We start from the raw sequence: 12,272 nt of genomic DNA, 5'->3' as shown, positions 1-12,272 counted from the left end.
TTATGGTGAAGAACTGAAGATTGTGCAACTTGAAGCTTTGCCAAAACATTTATAGTGGCAATTCAAAAAACTGACATTCCCATCAAAATGAAAAGATGCACCAGAAGTGGCTATAATACGTTGCTAATAAGTTTATTTCTTTCATCGATCACAAGAATATCATATCATATCATTACAAGGCAGTTGATATGTATGTGATATCCAATAAAGACTTTGAAAAGTTAGTGACTCAACAAATCAATTTATCACCCAGTTTTGCAGAATCTCGGACAATTCCAACATAATATTATTGAAGATGAGGTGTGAAAACCGTAAAAACTTCTTTGTAAACAGGTTTCTTGAAATCCACAGCCTGCAAACAATTTAGGTACTCAAAAGAATTAGAAATAAGAACATCAAAATACTGAACTTATTTTATTTATGTCTGAACTAACAGAGAATAGTAGAGCTACTGACACGCTCAAGTATTTGTTCTGGTGACATCCACTTCCACTCGCCAAACTCAGGTTTCTCAGATTTATCACCAAGAAGATTGATTTCTTCCTCCTTGCCAGTGAACTTGAGGAGAAACCTGTGATTTGCATGATTGCATACAACAAATAAGTAAATAAAAACAAATGCAGCTTGGATGGTACATTGAAACTAAATAAATAGCACAATTCAACAGGGAACGGTTCCAAAATTATGTGTGGATATAGATTAGCATGCAGTAAAAGAAAATCAGAAGTATTTGTACGATATACATGTTTATACTGTCTACTACCATCCAATCCAGACTTGGGTGAAGCCGGTGCACAGGTTGAACCATGTCAAAAATTAAAAATTGTTAAAAGAGTAGACAGAGTATCAACAACCAATTTACATGAGTCAGCAGGTTCAAAGCTAGGTTAGATTTGTGAAACATTGAAGCAGTATCGAGTAACTATTTCCAATGTCTTTCCTCTCCTCTTTCTTCTTTATGCATAACAAAATAAAGTAAAAGGTGGCTGAAGGAACCATGTTCCTAGTACAAAGGTATATTACATTTGCAATTTCCTATATCTTAAATCAATCCATCCGATCCTTGCTGAGTTTCTGGCCCGCTCTGCATAAAATGCATCTAAGTGCCAAATCAAGTTACTCACCACTTCTGTGCTTGACCTTTCCAGTCACCTCCCCATTGATGTTTAAGTTTTTCCCTGACTTCTGGAGGGAAGTCATATGTCAACCAATAAGGCACCTGCATGCATATTTGAAATATTTAAATTAGCATTACACTTTCATTAGAAACTGCCATCTAACTTGAACACGAAAAACAATAAGAGCAGATGTAGATACATATTGAAATGAATCCTAAACTGATATAGATGCCACTGACATTTATCAGCCTGAAGGCATGTATAGCTTTATTCAATGAACATTTTTCTTTTTTAAAAAAATTTTATTTAAGCATTAGCATTACCGGTAGATAAATTCCCTTCATACCCATGTGAGTGAGGTTCAAATCCTAGATCTCTTGTTTCAACTGAAGAGATTTTACCAACTAAACCAGCTGGCACCCACAGATTCAATGACCCAATTTCATTCACCTCCACAAAACCTACCAAGATCTAAAACCTTTACCATCAAATTTAAGCATCAAAGAAACAATAACTGAGTTTCTCCAAAAGCCAGCACATTAAAGCCTATCAAAACATTTCTGTTTTCTTTTCTCCAAAAGGCCAGTCTGGCAGTCAAATTTATAATAAGTAAAAAGCCAAACCTCTGCAAGAACTTCCGCCGAGCTGACTCCTGTTTCTTCTTTCAATTCCCTTAAGGCAGCAACTTTGGGATCCTCATTCTCGTCAATACCGCCCTGAATAACAACTTACAAGAATCGCCATTCAATTCGTGGAAAGAAAAGTTCATATTTCAAAAGGAACACTAATACAACCGCCACCAGCTTCACTTTCAACTTCAATTACCAAAAATTCTAGCACTGTTGCTCCAAATTCTTCAAAGAATATAAAAATTGACTTTACCACTCCATAAAAAATGTGATAATTATTATCAGCGGTCATTGATTGACACATAAATGCCACGTCATTTAGGATACAAATATTGTACTACAAAATTTTTGTAACCGCAGCATCAGCAAATTACGAGAATTTAACCAAAAAAAAAATAGTTAAAAGAGATTATGAAGAGTGATCAATGACGCTTCAGCATTACTCAATACTCGTGACAATATGAGTTTTTAAATAAATTCAAAATATATAAATTGAAAAATAATAGTTACAATAATAGAAGCTACCTGTGGCATTTGCCAACTATCAGGTATATCAAGTCTCGAAGCGGCAAAAATCTGCAAAATTTTGTACGAAATTATGATTATAAATTTTTTGTCAAAATATAAAATTAAAAAAATCTTTGAAATTTGAAAGGCGATGGATAATTAAAAACCTTTTTGGAAGAATTGATGAGACAGATGCCGACATTTCTTCGGTAACCTTCTGGAGGAGCGTCCATGGAGTATGATGATGAGCAAATCCGATTCTGATGATGAACGAGTGGCAGGTTAGTAGATTTGGAGAGTTTATGAGGGTAATTTGGGGATGTGAAATTAGGCTTGCAGCGACTGAGGAGAGAAGAAAGGTGAAGCTGGGAATTAGAGGAGAAAGATCGGCTTAAACATAAAGCCATTGCCTGAAGAGGATGCCCAACATTTTTCTTTAGTTATGAATCCGCGTATCCGACCGTGCTGGCTGGCTTCTATTTAATTACCGAAATAGCCCTGCGTTTTAAGATCTAAATTTATTTTTGTAGCCATCAGTTGGGCCTACCTTTCATGAGGTTAAGCCCAATTGCGAGAAAAAACAAAATCAAGCTTTTACTTCAAGGCCGGCTTGATTCGTTATTTTAAAATAATTTTTAAAAAATTAGGATCTAATTCAATATAGTATTTTTAATTTTTAAAAATTATTTTAGTAGTTCTTTGATATAATAGTTGAATATAGTAACGATTTTAAAATTTGAAAATATTTAAGATAAAAGAAAAAAAGTATTAAATTTGATATGGATAATAGTAAATAAAAATACACTTTTAATTTCTTTTATCAAATTTTAAACTAAAAGTTAGAATAATATCCAAAAATAATTGTTGGATAAGATTTAGCCAAACACACTTTTTTTACAATTTTCTATATTCCTTGTTTTTAAAAACAAATAGCTGTATCCAAAACTTGAAAAAACGAGCCCTTAACTTCTCATTGTAAATAAATGGATTTTTCATCTATATAGATAAATTTAAATATTCGAAAGCAAATTTTGTAAAGCATTTACTGTTTGATTGTAGACCCTTGAGACATGATAAATCTGAAAATCTTGATATGGTATAAGTTCGACTTGAATATCTATATGAGTAGAAGCATGATAAAAAATTAACTTCCCAATGAGAAATGGATTCCCAATAGCAGAGATAAACCAATCCTAAGGTGCGTTTGGGGCAGCTGCGCTACCACAGTGTAGCTGCTCCACCCCTTATATTCTATGAGAAAGTATAGTTATACCAAATTCATGCTCACCAGTGAGTCGTACCAATATCAATATTTAATTTACTAATAAACACTCATGAGTATGACAATTTTAAAATTTTTAACTTTTAAGAACTTAAAATAGAGATGGTTATTAATAATAGAAATAGTTTGATACATAACCTTTTTTAAAAAAAAAATTGTATGTTTACCTTTCCAAATAAACTTTATGATAGCAGAGATAAGATATTCTTCGAGCTATAACTAATAAAATCTATTTTAGACACGTTATAAAGGTGCATCAAACGAACACCAATGGCAAGTGTAACATTAAATTTCGTACAAATTCTAAGACTCTATTATCTTTTTGAACTAACCATGTATGAAGTATCTAGAGAGAATGTTGCACTTCATACATTATAATTTAGATTGTAGACCAACCTATTCAATCCAAGATTGCTAAATGTGGCTCTGATTTGGTTCGATGGGGTGATCATCTCTCCCGTGAGTTTTGTAATCGAATTATGGGCTGTAAGAGGAGGATGGGTCTGTTACGGGGTAAGCAGGATGATGGTAGTTTGACTCAATTTACAGAAGCTCGATCCCTGTATAATGAATTGCTGCAAAGCCATGAAGTTTACTGGAAACAGAGATCGAAGATACTTTGGCTTAAGGAGGGTGATATGAACTCCAAGTATTTTCATGCTACAGCTTCGACAAGGAAGAGAGTGAATACGATTGGAAAGCTCCGAAATGGTCAAGACCTATGGTGCACTCGTCCAGAGGAAGTGAATGAGATAATTGCTGGGTATTTCAACAATATTTTCATCTTTGATAGAGGTTCCTGTCCTGAAGTTATTCAATGTGTCAACCCCAAGATATCAGCGGCTCAGAATCACTCACTTCTGGAACCTTTTACTGCTGCGGATGTCCGAGATGCCATTTTCAGTATGCATCCTGATAAATCGTCAGGACCGGATGGTATGAACCCTGCTTTTTTCCAAAAATCCTGGTCTATTGTAGGAATGATGTCTCATCTGCTTGTTTAGACTTTATTCAGAATTGTGCATTCCCCACTGGCTTAAATGACACTAGTGTTGTTTTGATTCCTAAAAAGTCCAATCATGAGTATGTCACTGATCTGAGACCAATAGCATTATGTAATGTTATATATAAAATCATAGCTAAAATGCTTGCTAATCGTCTCAAAGGGGTTTTGGGGTCTGTTATTTCGAAGTCTCAGAGTGCCTTTGTCCCAGGTCGAGCCATTACTAATAATATTCTGATCTCTACTGAGATTATGCATTACTTAAAACGAAAAAAGCAAGGTAGGGATGGGGTCGCAGCTCTAAAAATAGATATGTCTAAGGCTTATGATAGAATTGAATGGCCTTTTCTTAAATCGATCATGCTCAAGTTGGGGTTTGCTGCTGATTTTGTTAACTTGATTATATTGTGTGTCACTACTGTTACTTATAAAATTGTGAGAGAGGGAATGGAAATAGGCCCTATTGTACCTAACCGTGGTCTAAGACAAGGCGACCCTTTATCACTGTACCTATTTATTATTTGTGCAGAGGGGCTGAGTTTGCTAATACATTATTATGAGAGGGCAGGTTTTTTGCATGGGGCTCGAGTAGCTAGGGGTGCTCCTAATATCTCGCATCTCTTTTTTGCCGATGATTGCCTCTTATTTTTTAAAACTAGTGTCCAGGAAGCTCACTTAATGAAGAATATCTTGGCTATGTATGGGGCTGAGTCGGGTCAGAGAGTTAATTTTCATAAATCTGCTATCTCCTTTAGCCGCAATATGAAAGAAGAAGTTGTGCAACAAGTATGCGAGTTACTTGGGGTCCAACCAACTGCTGACTATGGTACTTATTTGGGCTTGCCTTCCTCTATCGGTCGAAGTAAATCTGCTGTTTTCCGCTACATTAAGAATAGAGTTTGGAAGCGCCTACAAGGCTGGAGTCAGAAGTTATTATCTAGAGCTGGTAAGGAGATTTTGCTCAAGACAGTGGTACAAGCCATGCCCAATTATGCCATGAGCATGTACTTGCTTCCCCTTGAGCTTTGTCGGGATATTGAGAAGATGATGAACTCCTTTTGGTGGGGTAGTAAAGGTACGAGCACTAAGGGTATCATTTGGATGAGATGGGAAAGGTTATGCAAGCCTAAGACTCATGGGGGACTCGGTTTTAAGAAATTGCATCAGTTCGACATTTCCATGCTTGGCAAACAAGGTTGGCGGTTTTTAACTAATCCGAATTCCCTTGTGGCTCGCTTATTTAAAGCTCGATATTTTCCTAACACCTCTTTTCTTGAGGCTTCTTTGGGCAGTAACCCCAGCTATGTTTGGAGGTCTATTTTGGCGGCTCAGAACGCTATCTCACTAGGTAGTCGTATTCGGATTGGAGGGGGCCATGAAACAGTGATTGGCCATGCCCCCTGGTTGTCGGACCAAGATAACGGCTTTATCACCTCTTCACTGCCCACATACCTTTCTAATGCCACAGTAGACAGCCTCATGGCGCTTAATCTTCGGCGCTGGGACTTTGATGTGGTGGCTAACATTTTCAATCAAAGAGATCGCGATCTAATCTTACAAATCCCTCTTGGCTCTCGGATTGTCGAAGATGGTTGGTATTGGTTACCAGATTCAAAGGGGCAGTACACGGTTCGAAGTTGCTACAAGATGTTGGAGAATCTGCCAAGTCCTCCTAACAGCAGTGTATGGCGAAAGCTGTGGCAACTTCCAGTTCTTGCAAAAGGTAAAAATTTTCTTTGGTGTGCTATGGTCAATGTTATCCCCACTGCTGATAACCTTGTGCAACGCCGAGTTGAGGTACACCCCTTATGCCCTATATGTAATGTAGCCACTGAAACTATATCCCACGTGTTGCTTGAGCATTCTTTTGCTAAAACTTGCTGGTTAGCATCTGCTGTTGGTTTTATTGGGAATTGTTGGAATGTTGGGGAATGGCTGGAGACTCTCTTTACTCGTTGTAGTAAAGATGATTGCAGCTTAGCTACTATGATTTGCTGGGGAATCTGGTTGAATAGAAATAACAGAGTCTGGAGGAATATCAACGGAAGGGCTAGTACTCTTTTCAATTTAGCAAGTCAGAATTTATTCCAGTGGCAGCAAGTTCGTAAGAATCCTTACTTCTCTCCTTCCTTTGTGGCAAATGATCATGGTTCGGTTTGCTGGAAACGACCCCGAGATGGATGGTTTAAGTGTAATGTCGATGCAGCCATCTCTCGACACAGAGGAACCATCAGCTTTGGGGCTATTATCCGCTCCTCACAGGGTGATTTTATTGCAGCTAAAAGTGTTTCCCTCCCTGGTACATTTGCAGCTCGTGAGGCAGAGGGAATCGGCTTGCAAGAAGCTCTCAATCGGCTCATGCATCTTCCAGATCGGCCAATTGTTGTTGAGATGGATAGCTTACAAGTGTTTAATGCTTTACATGACAGTGTTGTTTATTCTAATGGTTTTGGTGCTATAATTGCTGATTGTAGAGATTTAGCTCAATCTTTAGGAGAGTTTGTTTTCTCTTTTGTTCGTCGATCTGTGAACACCGCTACTCATACTGTTGCTAGGGTGGGGGGTTCTTTGTCTGGTCCGGGAGAATGGAGGCATGTTCCACCTCCCTGGTTGATTAATTGTCTTGGTTGATTTATAAAATTTATCTTTCTTCAAAAAAAAAAAATTATTTCTTTCTTCTTTACTATAGGTACCAGTAAACAAAAAAGGAATAAAACAGTAAACAAAAAAGGAATAAACCTTAGTACGTACCACAGTGGTATCAGAGATGATAACAGATTTTGGAGAGTTAAATGTCGGCTCTCTCATGCCTAGTCAATGACAGATTTTGGAGAAGACAAATGAGATGTTTGGGAAGCTTAATTCAAGAAATTCTCCATGAGAGGCTGTACGGGAGGAAAAAGAACATTCTGATGCCCCACCTCACTATCTAGGACAATCTGGAAACACCATGGGCAGTCTTAAAGGCAACGGACAATAGTCATATGCTCCAAAGCTAATTAAACTTGACTTCCCATGGTCCAATGGCAGCGAAAGATGCGACTAGCTGGCTGGGTCTGTAGAGTTGAGCAGTTCTTTTATCTTCATCAAGCACCAGAAGAAGAACGAATAGCTCTAGCTTCATTCCATTTGGAGGGAAATGCTTAACAACAGTTCTAGTTGATCAAACAATAAGGAGATTCTATGACTTGGCAAGAGTTCTATGAAGTTATGCATGCTAGGTATGATACCACACAATTTCAAGAGTTTTATTAGTGAACTAATCAGATTGCAGAAGCTCAAAACGGTTCCTTATAGGTGCCCATCAAAAGGCTTAGCACAGAAACGATAGTTGATAGGAGGAAGAAAAGACTATTCTTAGCGTAATGAACAATTTGGTCCTAGATATCATCGCAAAAAATTATTCATGATTCAAGCTTGTTTCAATGATTACGATGCTGACAATGTAACTCTCGAACCACCGTTGTTACCACCATATTTGAGTCCTTGAAAATTAATTCCTTACTTACAGACTTGAGGACAAGGTTGACTTAAGAGGGAAGGAGTTGTTAGGGGCACTATTTTTTCTTTCATTGTTATTTTAAATAGCAACAAGTGTTAGTGGTTGTTGTAGTTCTAGTTTATTTCAACTTGTTGCAACTCTTTTGCTACTTTTTTAGAATTTCAACGTTCTATTTTGGTTGTATATTGAAAGTCATTATTGAATAAAAATATATAGGTGTTTTGATTTATGTAATTAAGTTGGTGGAGGCCACAGGTTCCTCAATTAACCTGACAATCAATTATTTCTTATTTCTTCACAGTAGATTCCAGTAAACAAAAGAGGAATAAACCTCAATGCATACCATATTTGTCTTTTTTTAAAAAAAAAATTTATTGCTTTATTTTAAATTGAAACTTGAAGATAATAATTACCGACAACCAACAACCAACAACTAACAACCCAACAACCAACAACCAACAACTAACAACCCAACAACCAACAATCCACAATCCATCAACATAGAGTCACAATCTAGCCATGCAGAAGTGATGCATGCCAGCCTCGGTCAACTCCATAGCTAAAATAGCAGCCATTTTTTGTTAAGTTCGTCAAGTTTAAAATGAACGTAATCCTTGTACTTCTTGGCCTCGTACTTCGGTGGATTTTTTCCGTTAACAAGTTGAGGAAGGGGACCCACCACCATATCAGCAGGTGGATCTAAGAATACTGGCCAAGATATTCTCGTCTTCTCCTTGTGAGGAGTGGCTTTATGCAGCACTGCTTTGTACTTGCCATTGCTCAGAATCTGCACATCAAACGTACGTCAAAATCAATTTGCCATAACACATGCATGCTCTTACTTAGGGGACTTACGGGGTGGACACGGGTTGAGCTGGATACAGTTTGTAAAACTTCAATCTAGCTCATTATTAATTGAATTGTGAAAAACTTAATTCCATTTAATTAAATAAACGTATTCAACTCAAATCAAATCTAACTGTTAAATCATCGGGTTAGAATAGGTTGACTTAATTATATTGATTAATATTAAAAAATTATAAATTATAAATAGAAAAAAAGATAAATAAAAAAATAGTTGGCGCTTAAAATTAACCGATTCAAATAGGAAAAAGAGTACATTAATTCTCCATCATGCATTAAATGTTGTCCATTATACTTAACATATATTGATAAATAAAGATTGTATATGACGTAATATTTGAAAATTTATCAATTTACTTTCAGTAAAAATTCGAGTTTGATTATTGAATTTTGAATCTGAAGCATTTAATCATCGTCAGGTTTAACAAAGAGAAATTGAAAAGGGTTAGGTTGATAGTTGACGTTAATTTTACTATAATTTTTATTGTTCTTAGGTTAGGTTGGGTTATAAAGGTTCATTAATTTGAACCCAACCCAACCAAATTAGTAACTAGATTAAAAAAAATTGACCAAATCAACTCATCTAAATTTAGTTTGATTGAATATTAGATGATAAATTTTAGAATATATTAGAGGTACAGTGTCAGCCGTACAATAATTTGATTGAATCTATTACCGTGTTAGCCATACAATAAGTAAATGATTTTATGATATGTATACATTTATTTTGAAAAATAATCATAAAAATGGTGGTTATATTAAATTCAATTATACATATCATACATGCATTAATTAGTTGTATTCCCTTTAACATATTTTAGAATTTCTCCAATTTGATTAGATTGTGTTTACCAACCTCCACTCTTATGTTAGCTAGTAGGAAGTGGATTTGGTGCTTAGCTGAGCTTGTACTGAGCACTGAATCAATGGTCAGCAATTACCTTATGTGGGCCCTAAACAATTGCCGACCATTGATATGGTGCTCAGCTCAAGCTCAGCTAAGCACCGGATCCAGGTCCTAGCTAGTAAGCCCGATTGATTTACCAATTTTCTGCCGCCCCTTACTTAATTAGGACAGTTTTATATTAATTACAACCATGTAACAGGTGTTCACTCGTCATTTATTGACATATAGTTTCTTTCTAGGTGTAATAAATAATATAAATGAAATAGCTATATACCATACATAACTTACCTCGATTTGGTCACCGATGGTAACAATCAAGGCGTTGGGTATGTAGTTGACATCGATGGAACGGTCACCCTTAAAGGCTAGCAGACCAGGGACATCGTTAGGTACCAGAATGGTGATGGAAGAAAGATCGGTGTGTGGCACCAATCCAGGAGCAAGATCAGGACGTGGGCAAGGTGGGTAGTAATTGATCTTGAGCATGTACTCCAGCTCGTCTCCTCCCACTGCTTCTTTCAGAGCATGCCCTTCAACACCTAACCCTAACGAAAGACACCTAAACAACTTATTCACCACTCCCCTCATGCAATTTGCATACTCCTCGTTCACCTCTCTGTAAGAAGGAGGGTTCTTGGGCCAGAACCGGTAGTTTCTAGAAGCAGGAGGCCAGATCCTGTGGAAAATATGATCCACCCAAGATTTCTTTTCTTCGGCTTCTTTCTGTAACCTGGTCCCGTATCCTTCGATGTCTTTGGCATCTCTTGGGCGAGCATAAGCTTCTTTCTCCTCCTGTGGAAGCTCGAAAAATTCTCTTCCAACGCCTTGCAGCTTGTTGATAAGTTCGCTGGGAATCCCGTGGTTAATAACCTGGAAAATCCCCCATTCCTGGCTTGCTTCCGCGATGGCGCCTGTGAGTCTTTCTTGGTCGGGGTCGTTGAGATCGATTGTGGGGATCTCAGAAACGGTGCCGTTGTGGCACGTTCGGACTGCTGCCTCTGGCTCTACCTGTTCATTTGAATGGGATAAGGAACCAATATTGGCTTGGACTCCCCTCTCTACTTCCATTTTCATGAACCCACTTTCTCTCTAGGTTTAGCCTTAATGTCTGTGTATCGCAGCAAATTATTGACTTATATTTATTCCGTTGATAAACTGCTATTTTTGTTAACTTTTTAAATAATTGACAACTATTGAATAAGAATATAAAATTAATTAAATTTTATATGTATATATGACATGAAATTAAGAAAATTGAACACATATTAATTCAGCACTGGATTTAAATTTATTATGTAAATGAAAACTGACGTGACAGTGACAATTAAAATTAAACTAGAGTAGCTTTTTGAAAAAATAAAAATAAAAGCCGCTGCCAGGAATAGACATAATGATGGTCGGTAATCAATCGGGAGCTATCGATTCAAATGAATTCTGTATAAACTATTAGCAGTTAGTGTGGTGCTGAATTATTTTTGTCGGGATTGCACTAAATCCATTAGTAAATTATTGTAGTAGGTAACAGGGAGTTATCAATTAAAGGCGAAGCTTATTTTACATTAGCTGTACATTAGAGTTAAAATTTTTTAAATTTTTAGAAAAGATAATAATTATTAAAAACATTAATATAGTTTTAAGTTTTACTTTAAAGCCCAGGCTGCAGTCAGGCAATAGTACTGTTAGATCTTCAATTTTTTTAAAATTTTTTATTTATATTTATAACAAATTTAGTACTAAATTACTTAATAATTTTTTCTATTTTATTTAATTGAATCTCTAACTTATTTAATCTTATATCTATTGAGTTTTTATTCATTATATTAATGACCTTTTACTTTAATATATCATGATTTTCAATATTGAACTCTTTTATTAATTGTTTAACTTTATTAAATTTTTTACTCAGTTAATCTCTCAACTTTTTAATTTATTTTATATTTTCATCATCGAAATTATTAATTTCTAATATTTTATTTACATCTTCTATATCATTTATAGATAAATTTGGGTTTCTTAATTTATTTAATAAATATCGTGACATTCAATTTAATTTATTATTTCTCCACATTTTTGAATCATTGATCAGATCAAATGGTTAAAATCTTTTATAGAAAAATCCTCTTTGCCTATAGCAAGAATGTGATAACTTATTGGTTTCTATGCTTTATGAAATTATTAGAAGTTCTGATAATTTATTCATTGTTCTATGTTTCTAATAATTCGTTAGATTCATGGGATATTTAGCATATGTAATATCTCTCATAATTTAGGATAATAAATTTAGATTACAAAATCTATGTGACAACATTGATGGTATGTATTAGGATGGGAAAATAGATTGAATGTGTGTGTGTATGTGTGTGTTAGAAGAAAATTTAGTTTATGTCTCAAGAGAGACAAGAAATTATAAATGCTGGTTCAAAAATATATTCAAAAGTTGTAAATCTTTATGAATATAAT

At 35.6% G+C, this 12,272-nt stretch overlaps 2 protein-coding genes across 3 annotated transcripts; both read right to left on the bottom strand.

Annotated features, from left to right (window-relative positions):
* Positions 1–107: 107 nt before the first annotated feature.
* On the bottom strand, positions 108–2,726 carry LOC18052260 (nudix hydrolase 26, chloroplastic). Of its 2 annotated transcripts, XM_006445713.2 has the most exons (6): positions 2,422–2,726; positions 2,273–2,323; positions 1,742–1,834; positions 1,125–1,219; positions 457–571; positions 108–352 (listed from the first exon to the last, which is right to left on the bottom strand). In XM_006445713.2, the coding sequence occupies exons 1-6, from the start codon at positions 2,659–2,661 to the stop codon at positions 287–289; spliced, it is 660 nt and encodes a 219-aa protein (XP_006445776.1). In that variant the 5' UTR covers positions 2,662–2,726; the 3' UTR covers positions 108–286. The 2 variants fall into 2 exon arrangements, with proteins under 2 accessions (XP_006445776.1, XP_024045884.1); XM_024190116.1 differs by lacking the exon at positions 1,742–1,834.
* Positions 2,727–8,424: 5,698 nt separating this feature from the next.
* On the bottom strand, positions 8,425–10,917 carry LOC18052259 (flavonol synthase/flavanone 3-hydroxylase). The gene is made up of 2 exons (XM_006445712.2): positions 10,101–10,917; positions 8,425–8,828 (listed from the first exon to the last, which is right to left on the bottom strand). The coding sequence occupies exons 1-2, from the start codon at positions 10,884–10,886 to the stop codon at positions 8,601–8,603; spliced, it is 1,014 nt and encodes a 337-aa protein (XP_006445775.1). The 5' UTR covers positions 10,887–10,917; the 3' UTR covers positions 8,425–8,600.
* Between the last annotated feature and the right edge of the window lie 1,355 nt (positions 10,918–12,272).

Source organism: Citrus clementina, unplaced genomic scaffold, assembly GCF_000493195.1.
Source record: "Citrus clementina cultivar Clemenules unplaced genomic scaffold, Citrus_clementina_v1.0 scaffold_2, whole genome shotgun sequence".
Classification (NCBI taxonomy): domain Eukaryota; kingdom Viridiplantae; phylum Streptophyta; class Magnoliopsida; order Sapindales; family Rutaceae; genus Citrus; species Citrus x clementina.
The sequence above is the reverse complement of the archived record's forward strand: the minus strand, read 5'-3'. Positions and strand labels throughout refer to the sequence as shown.

Coding starts and splice junctions, on each gene's coding strand:
- LOC18052259 (XM_006445712.2), bottom strand. CDS start 10,886: ATGAAAATGGAAGTAGAGAGGGGAGTCCAAGCCAATATTGGTTCCTTA. Junction 8,829..10,100: donor CCATCGGTGACCAAATCGAG/GTAAGTTATGTA, acceptor TTTGATGTGCAG/ATTCTGAGCAATGGCAAGTA.
- LOC18052260 (XM_006445713.2), bottom strand. CDS start 2,661: ATGGCTTTATGTTTAAGCCGATCTTTCTCCTCTAATTCCCAGCTTCAC. Junction 1,835..2,272: donor ATAGTTGGCAAATGCCACAG/GTAGCTTCTATT, acceptor GTTGTTATTCAG/GGCGGTATTGACGAGAATGA. Junction 1,220..1,741: donor CGGCGGAAGTTCTTGCAGAG/GTTTGGCTTTTT, acceptor ATATGCATGCAG/GTGCCTTATTGGTTGACATA.